The 13,304-nt window shown below is 43.5% G+C and overlaps 1 protein-coding gene across 1 annotated transcript in view; it reads right to left on the reverse strand.

Annotated features, from left to right (window-relative positions):
* Positions 1 to 11,552, reverse strand: part of Samd5 (sterile alpha motif domain containing 5) — a 53,606-nt gene extending 42,054 nt beyond the window's left edge. Inside the window, exon 1 of the mRNA XM_027939380.2 lies at positions 10,852 to 11,552. Coding sequence (XP_027795181.1) covers positions 10,852 to 11,310 — 459 coding nt within the window. The 5' untranslated portion in view covers positions 11,311 to 11,552. The remainder of the gene's footprint in view (positions 1 to 10,851) is intronic.
* Between the last annotated feature and the right edge of the window lie 1,752 nt (positions 11,553 to 13,304).

Raw genomic sequence — 13,304 nt, forward strand, 5'->3', positions numbered from 1 at the left:
TGAAGTAATGATTATTGTCCTTAATACATGAATACCTCTTGCAAAGCAAGTAGAAGTAGTGTAAGACCAGTAGAAAAAATAAGCAAGTACCATGAACAGGAATACATGATATTTAAAAAACCCACAGACATCAAATTATATAAACTGATAGTCTTAATACAATTTAAATAATGCCAAAATTTCATTTCTCAAAGTTGGCATGCTCAAATAATGAAAATTATAATAATCAATAATATAGGTAGGGGCTGGGGTTGTGGCTCAGTGGTAGAGCGTTTGTCTAGCATGTGTGAGGCACTGGGTTCGATTCTCAGCACCACATACAAATAAAGATCCATCAACAACTAACAAAATATTAAAATAATAATAATAATAATATAGGTAATAATGTGAAAATAATTAATGTAAATTGTTTCCAACCCAATAAGAGAATGCCTAAATTAATTATGATTGACCTGAGATAGAAAATTTCTTGGATGAAAATCATTTTTTCCAAGTGGGAGCAAAATGAGGAAATGTTGGTTGAATGGTATAAAGTTTCAATTAAACAGGATGAATAAATTCTGGAGCTCCCTCATACAGAACTGGGATTATAGTTAATAAAATGTATTGTATACTTGAAAACTGCTAAGAGATTAGAGCTTAAGTAAATCTTTTCACCATAAAAACATGATAAATATGTGAGGTGATAAATAAAGCTAATTAGCTTTACTTAATCATTTCATAATAAACACATACGTCAAAACATCACACTGTACACTATGCAAAAAATATATATATATATATAATTTTTATTTGTTAATTGTATCTTAATAAAGCTGTGGAAAAATCATTTTTCAAATAATACCTGTTTACACAAAAATAACCTGACCCTTATTCTCACACAATGTGATATAAGTTTAGTGCATGAGTAAAAAAATATTCTGACACATAAATATTTTTTTAAAGAGAGAGAGAGAATTTTTAATATTTATTTTTTAGTTTTCAGCAAACACACATCTTTGTTTGTATGTGGTGCTGAGAATCAAACCCGGGCCGCACGCATGCCAGGCAAGCGCACTTGAGCCACATCCCCAGCCCCACATAAATATTTTTAAAGCAATAGAGAATAACATTAGATGTTTCAACATAGGCCATGTAAAATTTCTCTTGGTCCAGTTAATTTTTCTCCCAATTTTCTCAGTTCAGAGTGTTTGCTGTTTTCCAACAGAAATACCTTTGAAATTTTGTTATAAACATTTATTTGCTATCAGTGGAGGACACCTTAAATGTGGACAGTTCTTTTAGAGTTTACAAAGCAACTTCATATATATTATGCCATTAAATTCATACTACAAGGTTGTAAGAAAAATATGGGCTCTACATAAGAAAAAAACTTTTTCATATCTTGTACTAACAAAGCATAGGGAAGGGCTCACCCCAGTTGTAGACAGGAAGGAGTTCTTGAAAACAGAGTAAAACCTTTCATTAGGAAAATGCTGTACTAACAATTCAGTGACATTCTAAACAATGTCACTGACAAGACACGTTTCTCATGGGGGGGGGGGGGGTCTTTTGCTGGCCTAAATAACTGCGGCTCTTAGTGTCTGTTGGGTTTCGATGATGTGCACTAAGATTTGAATTGGCATCTCTCATTACCTGTCCTTCAATAAGCACTGCAGTGTCACTGGAAGTTAATTCAGAGTCCCCAGTTACAGAGTTGACCCCAAGCCACACACTTGGTTACGCAAGTCCTTTTGGACAATAAGTCTGTAAAGCTATTGTACCTCCTTCATGGATTACATACTCTTGAGTTAAGCAGTGAACTTGAAATAATGATAGCACCATGATTTGTAAAAAATGAAAAAAAAACAGCATTTGGATAACTTCACTTCTTTCTTATATTAGTTTTACTTGTGTTGAAAACTTTAAACAGTAAGACAGAATACAAACAGCAAAGTGCAAAAATTTCAATGCACATTCTATTCAATAGATGAAATTATTTTTACTAAATTTGAATCCTTTTAAAATTTAAGTGAATTTCTTCTTTCAATTGTTCATTTCTTTAAAACAAAAGAAGGAATTAAGAAAATAATAATCACTGCATGTTACATGACTATTACTTAAAATAATTTTGTCAAATAAAGGTAGGTATTAAACAGTGGCATATTCTGGGTGTCAAATAGGTATGCCTTTATTATTACTTTCTTGGGGAAAACAATCTTAAACTTTGTCACATGTGGTCATTATGATTTTGGTTAAGTCAAAAATCGTGTATGCATAATTATGATTGTAATGCATTCCACTATTGTCATGTAGGAAATTTTTTTTAAGTTAAAAATAATAAAAATAAATACATACCAATTGTCTTTCTTTCTGACATGCTCCAAATAAAATAGGTCTTATTTTGTTTGTATTTATAACTTTATGGAAATGTAACAGTAAGCTTTTTAGAGAGCCTCAGACTATTTATGTCAATTAGAAGCAGTAATGAAATCTTTAAACTATTAGATATCACTTAGCCTTTGTGTAAGACAGATCATATGCTTAATGCCTTTTGGCATGATCCCCAGTTATGGCCCTTAATTGTTTATTTCTGTAGTACTGGGTTTAATTTCTAGTACTACAGGCAGGTGCTCTGCCTCCCAGTTCCCCTTTTTACTTTGAGACAGGGTCTCTCTGAGTTGCCCAGTCTGGCTCTGATCTTGAGATCCTCCTGCCTCAGCCTCTTCAGAAGTTGGGATTACAGGCATGTGCCACCATGCTTGTCCCTTAATATTTCTTGTATTGACTAAGAAAAAGATTTCCCTCCTTCTCTTCCTAGGTCTCCACAAGTCCAAATCAGTGGTTGATCTGAAGCAGCATTATTTCACAAAACTTAGAAAAGAACTCTTAAAAATCTTTCAGCTCAGTTTTGCTGGTGGTAAAAACAAGTCTTTGCTGTAGCCAAGGACTCACTGTTGGCTCTAACCCTACATAGGTTGTGACCTTGAGAAGCTATGACACATCATGGTTTCTGACTGTTATGATTTAGATATGTGGTGTCCCCCAAAAGTTCATGTGTGGGTCACCGGGTCATGCCTGTTTGGTATATATTTTGTCCTTGGTGAGAGAATCTTTCTGTTTTCTGGTGGCCATGTCCTGAGCCACTTTCCTCCACCACACTCTTCCACCATGATGTTCTGCCTCACCTTGGGCCCAGAGCAATGGAGCCAGCTATCTATGGACTGAGACCTCTGAAACTGTGAGCCCCCAAATAAACTTTTAATCCTCTAAAATTGTTCTTGTCAGGTCTTTTGGTCACAGAAGCAAAGAAGCTGACAAAAACATATGTCTTACTACCTTAGACAGTACCCTACTCCTAGGAGAAGGAAGCTTTAATTCTGTACCCCTGACTTGAGCATCTTTTTAGTCAAGAGACTAGAAGGAAAAATGAGTTCAACTACGACTCCTTTAAGACCGGACATAACAATGTAGGGAAGAGAGCTGTCTAGGAACATCAAGACAAGCAAATACAAAGGCCTATGAACCTTCTTGCACTTTCCCAATTCTGAGTAACCCACGGGCATCACAGTTTTTTCCTGTCTGTGCAGTTTACCTGATTCCTTCTCAGCAGCACCATAGGCACTTTGCAGCTATTTCCTACTGGGAAAGACCATCACTGTGTCTTGTTCTTCACAAATGCTAGGAAACTGACTTCTGTATTCTGAAAAGTATTTGGAGGAGTTTCCATATTTGCAAACATGGATGCACACTTTAAAGGTTTAAAAATAGGAAAAGGATGATAAATATCATAAAATCCAAAAACCAATTTGCAAGTCCTAACAAGAGTAGTGAGAACCCATTCTCCATTTCACATTTTACTTAATGTCATTATTCTCAATTGACTGACTTTATTCCAAATTACTTTAAGTATTTACCCCAAACCAGATCTACCTGAGGACAAGGGCTTGCCGCCACTGTAGACGGGCATGAAGTTCTAGAAATGATCTGAGTAATGATAACAATATTATCTTTCAAGTGATTGTTTCTTAAAAATTGCAACATAATTTTGAATATTTAAATTCTGTAATTGTTTTTACTGACTTTTAAAATTTGTTCTAATTAGTTATACATGAAGTAGAATGCATTTTGACACATTATTCATAAATGGAATATAACTTCTCATTCTTCGGGTTGTACATGATGTAGAAATACACTAGTAAGCAAGATGAAGTGACCACCCTTGATTTATTGGTATGACATTTTGCATGTCGGAAAGTGGTAAATGAACCTGATAGACTCAGGGCCTTCCACCTCAGTAAATTTTCAGGGATCCAGTGGTGGGGAGCATAACAAGAGACCCTTTCTAAAGTGAAGAATAAAGTTGTTGCGTCTGACCTCCTACAACAACCAAGAAGGAAGCACAATGTCTAATGTGCCTCTATTTGGAGGCCACATCTTCATTTGAAAGTGCTACTCCAGCCCACTTACTGTGTGACCCAAAAAGCTGCCAGTTCTGAGTGAGTGAGGCCCAGAACAACAGAAGGCTCTGCTGCAGGCCCAAGCTGCAGTTGGAGCTGTTTTGCCACCTTCGGTCACATGATCTGCAGACCTAGTGGTGCTTGAGGTGTCAGTAGCAGATACAGGGATGCTGTTTGTAGCCTTTGGCAGGCCTGTCTAGGTGAATCTAGGTACAGGTCCTTAGGATTTTAGAGTAAGGCTCTTTGCCCTAAAAGTTCTGCTAAGACCTTGATCTTGGACTTGCAGTCTCCAAAACTGTGAGAGAACACATTTCTGTTGTTTCAAACACCCAGTTTGTGGAACATGTTGGGGCAGCTCTAGGCAAGTGTTACAAATTTTGATCTAGTAATTTCATGAGTGTGAGCTCATCTAATCTCCATAACTACCCTATGAGGTAGTCACTAGTGAGGCCCCTTTTTTTTAACAGAGGAGCCAAGGGTGATCTAGTATGGATCAGAGCTGGGATATGAATTGTGCAGTCTGGATGTGAGCCTGTACTCATAACCCACCCTGTGGTGTCAGAAAGCGTAATCTCAATCCACAGAATTGATCTCACCTGGATGAACCCTATGACCTGCCAGACCTCACAGAAACCATGTTTGCTTGAGTTCGGGAGACCAACATCATCATGACTCTCAGCACATTGTTACTGAGGGTAGGAGTTAGGTGTAGGAAGAGTAGGTGAATGCTTAGTGTGCAATTCGAGAGACACTGAGGATACCTGCACATTCTTGAAATTTCATGATAAGGAATGTTGTTAATGATGGCTGGATGTCTAGTACCACCTGGAGAGCAAGCACCTCTTTATCTGTGCACCCTGAGCTCCTGACCTACCTCACACTTCTCCTGGCCCTGCTATAGACATCTTCTTATGCATGTCCTGCAGGATCAGCATTTTTTTCTGAAATGTTTTTATTGGTGTATTATAGTCAAGCATAAAAGTAGGATTCATTATGACCTAATCATATATAGTCCATGCTATATATGGTTGAGCCATACCTGGCTCAACTTTAATCCAAAGTGCTTCCTTTTTCCTCCTCCTTCTGCCTCCCTCATTCCCTTCTCCTCAATCCTCTTCCTCTATTCCAATGATCTCCCCTCTGTTTTCATGGGATCAGAGCCCCCCACACACACACACACACATACATTTTGTTTTCCTTTACTTTTCTCTAGCTACTGTATGTGAGAAAAAACATTTGATGTCCGACCTTCTGAGTCTAGCTGATTTCACTTAGCATGATGTTCTTCAATTCCATCCATTTACCAGCAAATGCCATAATTTTATTCATCATGGCTGAGTAAAACTCCATTGTGTGTATGTATCACATTTTCTCAGTTCATTCATCTGTTGACAAGCACCTGAGCTAGTTCCATAACTGGCCAATTGTGAATTAGGCTGCTACAAGCACTGATGTACCTGGATTACTAGAGTTTGCTGATTTTAGTTCTTTTGAATAAATTCCAAGGAGTGGGAATAGATGGGTCATATGGTTGTTCTAGTCCTAGGCTTTAAGGAATCTCCATACTGCTTTCCCAAGTGGTCGTACTAATTTGCAGTCCTACCTACAATGTTTCAGTGCACCATTTCCCCTACATCCTTGCCAGCATTTATTATGATTTGTATCCTTGAAGACTGCCATTTGAACTGAGGACCAGCACTTTAATTCCCAGTCCTTCTCCAATAACACTTAAGAAATAAACATGTTTTGACTTTTAACTTCATCTTTCATTACCTTTACTCAAGTTCTCACCAAAGTTGAACTTTTGTTAACATTTGAAAGGAACACAAGTGTAAAATCTCTAACCCCTGAGGTTTGTAGAACTAACTTTGATATAATGTAACTACTTCAGGCCAAATCCTGGGTTAGGCCCTCCACATATAAACACACATCTGTCTAGCTCCCTGCAATCCCAGTCCGAAAACCTAGCACATGGCACATGCTCAGTATTGGTAAAATGGGAGGATGGGTGTATGGATCAATGAACAATGGGTTGATGGACAGAGACAGATGAACAGACGGGAGGATGTCTGCAGGTCCACTTACACAGAAACTCCATACACAGAACCACAGGAGCAAGAGAAAAGCAGCAGCCCCACCACCGCCCAAGCTCTTGTCTGTGTCCCATCCCTTCTTCCTTCAGTTCTCCAATCAGGGACCAAAGACAAAAAGCCCATTAGGATCTAGGCTGAGGACACTTGAGGATCTTGATTGACCTGGGAAAATCTTAAGTTTGCCAGTCTCCAATCTGTCCTGGTAATATCATGAAGGCAGAAGGAATTCTTGGGAGAAGCAATATTTATTATCATTTCAACTTCTGCCACGACCCCAGGCAGGTCTCCAAATGACAGAAGTGTGTCTGTCGCCGGCATCTCCCCTTCCTTTCTAAATCCTTCTTCTCTCCTCCATACAGAGAAACCTTCGTGCCACCTCTGCATCTCTAAATTCCTCCATTCTAGGCTGTCCCTCCAGAGTATCCATAGAGAGCCCTCTTACCATGGAGTCTTGTTAATTAGTTCATTTAGCACTAAGGTACAAATGAAGATCAACACTTCTCCAGCATTATTCAATAAGTCATACTAACTCAAATAGTTTCAGCTGAGAGATGTGGCAAGAGGTACTTTCAGTCCAGAAGCCTAGAAGCCTGCTCCACCTCCTACCTCCCTGGGGCCTGCACTCTACCATTTCAAGTGTGGAAAGAATCTTTAAAGCCCTGTTACCATTCACACCTACCCCAGACCCCTTCACAAGCATTGTTACACTTCATAGAACTCAATGAAACACCATGCATAACCTATAACCTGTGGTACGAATATACGGCAAGGATACCTTTCTCTGTGTAACTGTATTTAATTCTATGTGTTTTATTGCATAGTGTTTATATTTAGGCATGGTTAAAAAATCTGATCACAGCCACTAACATTTGTACATCAGTAATGTTCTCCTTTAACCTCTAATTCTCCCATTCCTCCCATACTTTCATTGTCTCCCCTTCTCTCACCACTGCCATGAACACTTAGACATGTTCCGGTTTCTCTCATTCTCAAACACAAGCCCACGAAACACTTCCCTTGACCTAAAGTCTCCCTTCTTCCTCCAGTGGCTGTAGATCCACCTTCTCAAACTCTATTTTAGAGAGGGGCATGCCCCATGTCTCCACTCTCATTGTCTATTGTAAAGGCCTTTGTTGGCATGGTTGCTATTTCACCAAGATATACTAGAATCTTTGCCTGTTCTGACAAGTCACTTCCTCCTTGAAAACAGAGCTTCAAGTGGCTTCTAAACAGGACTTCTAAATAGGACTTCCTCCTCTTTTCCTCTGACCTTGCTGATCACCAGTCCCTGAAAATTAACCTGGGTACAACTGTTCCAAGTCATCATTATTGTTCTATCTATTTTCTCTCTGCTAAATCCCAAGATCTCTGAGGGCAGGCCTTCTGCATCCCGTCAACCACAGTAACCTAGAGAGGTCATGACATAGAGAAGCTTGGTTTAAAAAAATATATATACATATAAAAATCTCTATTTGTAAAGGCAACAATCACAGCTGTCAAAGAAGCTAGCTACAGAGCAGATGAGGGATTCATCTCCAATTTCAAAGCTGGTGCTCTTTCAAAGCTCCTGGTTTTCCAAAGCTACAGACTCCCTTTGGGAAACAAGGAGAAACTTGCTTTTTAATTCCATATTAAATCACTGATTACTAAACCAAGAAACCTGAATAGTTACTGGAGCAAATCCTACAATCCACCCTGGTGACTCTTGGAAAAATGCTCTGATCATCCTTGATATAATCCACTTTTAAGCCATCTAATATTCTCACCAAAGCATAAAACCACAAGGATCAACAATGCAAATGACCATAAAGGAGGCTGGAGCCTATCTTCCAAGCAGAATTCCAAATGCACACAACAAATATTACACATGCTGATCATGACAGAGCTAAGGAATCTGGAAAAATTATAATGCAGATCACATTTTAAAGAAAAATTCCCTGAACTGCTTATGAGTGAATGAGGTGCATAAGGAAAAAAAAAATCCCTAAATAATTTAAATCCACAACTTAGGAAGCAATGAATACACATGCAATAAATTCCAAATGAACAGGATCTGCTACTACACACCTCTATGCGGTTTCATGTCCTTTAATTATATTTTAATTTTTGGCAAAGTGAGTTATTCTTTCTTACAAGAAAGTTTGTCAGCTTTGATTTTTTTTTTGGGGGGTGTCCCCAGCTGGAGCACCTATGAAGGAGGTAATGAAAACCCTTCTGCTCCCATTTTTATCCTTCTATCAGTTCAAGAAAGAGAATTAGTATGTACAGAAAATGAACAGGCCATATCTTTATTAGCAAACATTATTGTATTTATATGAAAGTTGAATGAAATAATTCTTTATGTGGAAAGTAAATAGCATAACAAGGCAAGTGAAAATTTTCTTACATAAATCTAACTTAGAAAAACACACTGCTTTATCACTCTCTGATCTAGGCAGGAGTCCACAGTTTCAAAGCCTACAGTCAGACACTGCATATTCTTAAAATCCTTTACAGTTTCCAAGTTTGATATTTAGGCCTGTCTTTGGGTCAGTAAGGATCAGAACTAACACACATTACAGTGCCAACTCCTATCACCCAGGTCCTCAGCCTCCCACCTCCTCAGCTGTGTCACCTCACAGCTTTCCTGAAGACTAAGCAAGCCCTAGTGACACACCTTCCGTCTGCTGCCCTTTGTGGCCAGGACTTGAACTGCGCCCTCACCACATGCCCAGGTACTTACAGTCTCTCAGTCTAAGCCCACCTACATTCTGGTGGCAATTAATAACAAACATGGAGCTGGCTCGGCCCTCCTTTCTTCCAGGAGTAACTTCCTGTATGACTGACCAGGATCCCTCTCTACCTAATGCTAACTGCTTTGGCAAATTGCATCCATTCTTGCTCCTGGCACACATCAATAGTACTGTCAGAGCAGGGAACTGGAACGTATGTTTAAACGGAGGCCCACTGTCCTCCTGACCTGTCTTCTTAATAATAAAAACCAACTTATATTCTCAAGCAGGTTATTCCCTTACCTGCAAGATAATAGATGGATAATATCAAACCCTATATTTCCATCTGCTTATTACATAGCTTTCACTTGAACTTTCTTAAATCCAGGCATTATAACCAACACTTAAGAATATAAAGCAATTCAAGGGCCCCAGATGCCCACAAAACACTAGATCATCCCCATTTCCCCACCAGGGTGCCGTTTTCAGTCCCTGTCAGATGAGCATCCTTGCCATCATTTTCTCCCTGGGCTTCTTCCAGTCTTGATTTTTCAAGTTGAGGTGTTCATTTTCCTGTGCAATCTAGGCGAGGTTGGTTACCTATGCTGTTTATTTCCTGTCAAGTCAGGCCTCTGTGGACAGCTGCAGAAACCTCAACTGGACTAACCCAAGAGACAGAGGCAGAGCTCCAGGGTGAAACAGTACTTTCTGTTACCTAATTATTCAAAGCCCACTGCACATTTCAGCCTTGCTCCCAGAGCAGCTGTGAGCATTTCCAAGGTGCTCCCCACCCCTTCATGCCCCCTTGCAGAATCCTCTCTTGAAAGTGAAATGTCACCTCAGACTCTCTAGAAGTAAGTCACAGTTGTACCTACTTCATCTCATCTGGATCAATAACAGCCAAAGAGTTGACACCACAGACCTCCAAAGGGCGCCCTCTGGCCCCATATTTCCCAATGTCTTCAGTTCCTCATTACCAAACACGGGATAGTTAAGTTCAAAGAAGGCGTCTCACTCAAGTGCATGGGCACATGTTTCGTGTTTCATTAACTCCCTCCCAAGGATGTTCAGGTTAATGGTACACTCCTCAAATCTGCAGCAGCGGCCGGGTTATTTATTTTATAGAACTGAGAGCAACTGGGCCCAACTTCCCACTCTTTATTCAAGAGAGTTCATCAATTTATTTCTTTGGGGAGTTTATCAAAACTCGGAAAAGTAAAGAAGAAAAGGAAGGTTGAATATAATGTTCGGTGTTGACCATGTTTTCTGGTATCCTGAAGACCCAAGCACCACAGAGACGTTGGGAATCCCCCTACTACCAGAAGCAACTCCAAGTCCACAACCCCTAACAGATGAGACCCAATGACTACGCAGAGAATCCGAGCTAGTTTTGAGTTAATATCCGAGTGCTGGATCTTGTCTTATCAACCACTAGTGACACAAGGAAGGAAGGAATAAAGAGATAACAGAAAAGAGAAGAGTTCCAAACACCCAAACCATCCTGCCCTCCCCCTTGTCACCTGGAATGGGCTGCCCAGCCCGGCGCAAGCAGTCTGGATCTGTCCCCACCCTCCTCCCGCCCGGGCCGCCTGGGCGGCGCCTCCTTACCTTTCGGGAGTAAGGGGGCTTGCTCAGGTGGATGCCATCTCGAACGAGTTTATCCCTGATCATGATCTTCAGCTTCAGTTTGGGGTAGCTCACCAGCTCCCTACTCCGGGGGGCGGTCGTCTGGCTGCGGGGGTCTCCGCAGGTACCCTGGGCTGGGCCGCCGCACGGTTCCCCCCGGCGGCAGGGGGGCATGTCGTCCGCTGGAGGCCCCGGCGACGCGGGCTGCGGCTCCAGTGTGAAGTAGAGGCCCGCGGCGGCGGCATCCTGCTCCCGCAGCCGGCGCACGGCCTCCAGGATGCGTCGGCGGTGTGCGGGCGCCAGCACCCCGATAGCGTCCAGGTCCGGATCTCCGATCTGCTTGCACACCTCCAGGTCATCGTAGCCGTTATCCACGAAGGATTCCGCGTACTGCGGGAGCTGCAGCGCTTTCAGCCACTCGTAAACTATGTTGGTGCACATGGTGGGACTGAGAACCCCTCCAGCGAACACCTTCCCAGCGCCCAAGCGGCACGGGCGGCACCAGTTCGTGGAACTTTTAATCCTCTCCTCGAAGGGGAAAAAGAAATCGCAGTAAAGTTTTCCTGTTAAAGGAAACGATCAGGCCTGAGACCGAAAGCCATTCGAAGCGGTCTGAGAGAGAGAGACACGTTAAAAGCAGCAAAGTGAATTCCCGGAGCCGCCTCGGAGCTCGCAGGAGCTGGCGGCTGAGCTAGCCGCTGCGCTCCGCACCGCCCCTGGATGCGCCGCCGCCACTGGGAGGGGCGCAGGAGGGGGCGGAGGCGGGCGGGGCCGGGCACACCCCTCGAACCTGCCCTGGGTCAGCACCCAGCGGCGCAGCCCCAGAGTTTCCCCAGCCCGGACAGTCCGGCGGCCGCGCGCCGCATCTCGCCTTCTGCCCGCCGCGGTTGGCGTTTGCACGCGCGCCCCACGCTGGGGAGGCGGCTTCTCCGCGCAGACCAGCGGCTGCCCGGGAGCGCCGAGTCTTCGCGAGTGCCAGTCACTGTCGTCCTCCTAGTGGGGATCGGGTGGTTTTTAAGCTACCGGGCTCCAGTGGCCACCCTGGATTGCTTTCCACATTTCTTTTTAAATTCGACTTCCTTAGCCCGTGAAAGTCTCTGCGCTCACTTCTTCCGGAGTCTACCTGACTTCAGCTTGCGTGCCCAAGGCCGCCCAAGGGCAAGACCCCGCCACCCACACAGAGCTAGGCAAGGTTTCAAAATCAAGTATCTTCTCTCCCTTTCCGATCCGCGTTGAATCCCCCTTCCTTCCTCGGAGCTCCTGTGAAGGCTGGAGCCCGCAATCTGGCTGTTTCTGTGGTCACTCGCTCTGTGTCCCGAACAGAGCGGCGGCGCTTTGGCAGGCGGGTGGGCGCGACGTGGGGACCGCCCGCGTCCAGCCCGCGCTGCGTGCAGCACCTCCTGCTACAGCTGGGCACGCCGGCGTGGAGAGGCTGCTGTTGCTCCCGCTTGGCTCATTCTTGCCAGGCTCCCAGATATCCGAAAGTTTAGGATGGATTGTGGTTTCTCCTTGGCCAGTGCAACCGCCTGTTCTGCTCTGCTTTCAGCTGGCTACCCTCACCCTCTCCTGCCCTATGCTCTTTCTCAGGTCTCCCCACCCTGTATTCTATCCGAGCGCCCTGGGTGACATGACTTTCAACGGACAAGCGAGGTGTTCGGTCCTGGAGCCCGGGAATCAGAACAGACCCTCGCTTCGTCCGCCCAAGGATCGCAAAGAAATCAATAAACTAGATGCCTCTAGTAACAGAGGGGACGCTAGGACAACCTCCGCCGGCGACACTTTCTCTCTAGAGACTAGCAAAATCCCTAGAGTCTCCTCATCCTGCTTGAGCAACCTTAGGAGATGGGGACCCAAGCGTCAGGTGGAACAGATCCTGCCTGGATCACTTTACCTGTATCACGCCTCTTTGGGGGGGACTAAGAGTAGTTAAGAATCTTGGACCGAGGCCACACTGTCTCCTTTTAGCACAAGTGCGGTTCAACTTCAGACCTGAAAGATTTCATTCGGGACCTGCCTTGGACCCTTTTTTGGAAGGCGTATTCGTGGGGTGTGCCAGCTTGTCGCCCTGACACTGAGAAGTGGACAAGTAGTGATGTTAGAGTCATTTCCCAGTCTGCTGCGTGTTTAGCCTTTGGGCGTGTGTGTGGCGGGGAGAGGCGGGCGTTCCTCTTTCCCTAAATTGGAAGAACTCAAGCACATCTTTGGACACGGACCCCTTACGGAATCTGACAGCTTTTTTCCTTTATGCCGAGGTGCGCGATGTAGATGCGCCCAAAATGTTCCCTTACATTTGCAGTTGGTTCCGGATTCCCTAGCTCCGGAACTCAGCGAATCTAATATTAAAAACAGCTGCCAGAAAACCTTATATTCGGCAGGGAAGGGAAAGACGAACGCGAACAGTTGTGGGGCTGAGAGCGCTGCCAGCCCTGGATCAC

This window comes from Marmota flaviventris, chromosome 6 (assembly GCF_047511675.1).
Source record: "Marmota flaviventris isolate mMarFla1 chromosome 6, mMarFla1.hap1, whole genome shotgun sequence".
Taxonomy (NCBI): domain Eukaryota; kingdom Metazoa; phylum Chordata; class Mammalia; order Rodentia; family Sciuridae; genus Marmota; species Marmota flaviventris.